Raw genomic sequence first — 2,090 nt, 5'->3', positions numbered from 1 at the left:
GGCGACAGGGCGACAGGCCTCCGCGCCGAAGGAACAGGCGCGCCGTTAGCCCGCCCCGCGCGGCGATTTCTCCTCACGCCTTCGATGGTGGGAACAACACTCAAGAGTCGGGCTTGCCTTCACTGCTAGGCCCTGTCGAGGCCGCGGCGCCAGCCCGGCACCCCCGCCCTCCTGGGGCGACCTCAGCACCCTCACCTTCCTTGTCGGCCATGGCGGGCAGGCAAGCCGGGGGGATCCCGGGGTCGAGCGTTGCGGGAGGGGCGGGGAGGCTACGGGCGCTCGCTCTGCGCGCGCGGCCTCTATTGTTTCCTGCTGCCCCTGCGTGAGGGCCGACTCGCGCACCTTCGCGCCAACACTGGCCAATCGGAGCGCACCGAACCGTGGGGTGGGCGGGGAAGCCGCGTTCACAGCCTATCCAGACGCACAGAATCGCTTTCTGCGGGGGGGTCCCGGCGCGGGCCCCTCCCCTGCCCCCACACGGTTGGGAGCCGACTTCCTTCGATTGCGCGCGCGCGGAGCTAGTGGGAGTGCGCCCGCCGGGTCACGTGAGAGGTTTAGTCCGCACTCTCCAGGGGGCAGCCATTTTCTTAAAGGCTGTTCAGCTCGCTACACTTTCATAGAATTCACATGAGAAATCTAGGGTGCTTTCCTGTCTGGTTATCAACTCTGGCAATGGGGCAGAAAGAAAAGGCGTCCGCCACTCAGACATAGGGGTGTCCAGCTCAAGTATTTACCTAATCCGAGGTCCTCCAATTTACTTGTTTCCTTGGTTCTTAGAACTGATGAAGCAAAGGCAGAGAATGAGGTCTAAGCTTAGTAAAGACGTGCTTCCACCGGCGGGTCCTAGAAGTCTTAGAGTAGAAGTATACCTGTGAGAATGGAGTTCTGGTCCTTTAAGAGTGCGTGCCAAGGGGCGGAGTCTAGGACGGAAGTTGTAAATCAGGGCCGAAGTCCGGCTAATGAAGGGCGGAAGTAGAGTGTTCAGGGTTGCAATTATGGCGCAGGAAGAGGATATTCGGGATTACAATTTGACTGAAGAGCAGAAGGCAGTCAAGGCCAAGTATCCTCCAGTCGTTCGGAAGTACGAATGTGAGTAGGTTGCTCAGTTGTTTCATGCCTTCTTTCCTTGCCCAGGTCTTCTGGCCTCTCTTGCTTTACCCCATAAGGTACTTCAGGCATGATTCGTGTTTCCCCCTGTATTGTAGGTGTCCGGGCGATGCTGAAGCAAAAAGCCCTGTGGCTTGAGAGTCGGGAGCTGGGCTGCCGCATTTAGTCTCTTGAACTCTTTCTGCATATACCTCGTCACATTTATCTCCTAGGAGTTTTACCAGTGTATTCTAAAGATAACCATATTTTCAAGCGTTTGATGGGTTGTCGCCCCTACGTATCTCCCGACAGTGGGATGGTTAGAGTGTGGTTAGATTGGAAGACTTAAAAAGCTGGGTAGGGAACTTCCAACTTGGTGTTTTACCTGGGTCGTGTATTAAAAGATCTGGTTTGGTAACGTAAGGCAAATCACATAACTTCTTTGCTCCTTAGTCCCTTTATCTGAGAAATAAATGAGATAATAGTAAATGTGAAAATATAGTGCAGACTCTGATCTTCTAATTAAACGTTTAGCTATTATCCCTAAAGGTTGCTGTGGTTTGGGAAGCACAAATCTGTTACTTTTCTACTTAAAATGTCTCATTAATTTTCCATTGTCCTCTGTAGAGTCTGTTTATAATGGCATACTAGATTCTGTACTTTCTGAACTCTCATGTATCTCCCTAGCTCATTTTTCTTACTTAAAAATAACTTTCAAAAATTATTTTTAATAAGTCTTGTACCAGACTCAAAAAGTACAACAGGTATTCAGTGTGAACAGCCTTTCTTTCAGTCCTAATCTCCAGCCACCTAGTCTTATTCTATAGGTCGACAGTCCGTACCATTTTATTATGTATACAAGCAAAAAAGTTCTAGCACTTTAATTTATTTAACCAGTTTCCAGTTGATAGACATGTATGTTATTTCTAGTCTTTCGTTATTAGAAACAATGCAGCAGTGACTATACTTGTGCATCCATTGTTTTGCACATGTGCAAGTGTATC

The 2,090-nt window shown here is 49.9% G+C and overlaps 1 protein-coding gene across 1 annotated transcript in view; it reads right to left on the bottom strand.

Moving 5' to 3' along the window:
• Window positions 1-335, bottom strand: part of RBBP4 (RB binding protein 4, chromatin remodeling factor) — a 19,733-nt gene extending 19,398 nt beyond the window's left edge. The window contains exon 1 of the mRNA XM_077769446.1: window positions 196-335. Within this exon, the coding sequence (XP_077625572.1) occupies window positions 196-211 (16 nt within the window). The 5' untranslated portion in view covers window positions 212-335. The remainder of the gene's footprint in view (window positions 1-195) is intronic.
• Between the last annotated feature and the right edge of the window lie 1,755 nt (window positions 336-2,090).

The sequence above is a fragment of the Crocuta crocuta genome, unplaced genomic scaffold (assembly GCF_008692635.1).
Source record: "Crocuta crocuta isolate KB4526 unplaced genomic scaffold, BGI_CrCroc_1.0 scaffold351, whole genome shotgun sequence".
NCBI classification, from domain to species: domain Eukaryota; kingdom Metazoa; phylum Chordata; class Mammalia; order Carnivora; family Hyaenidae; genus Crocuta; species Crocuta crocuta.
The sequence above is the reverse complement of the archived record's forward strand: the minus strand, read 5'-3'. Positions and strand labels throughout refer to the sequence as shown.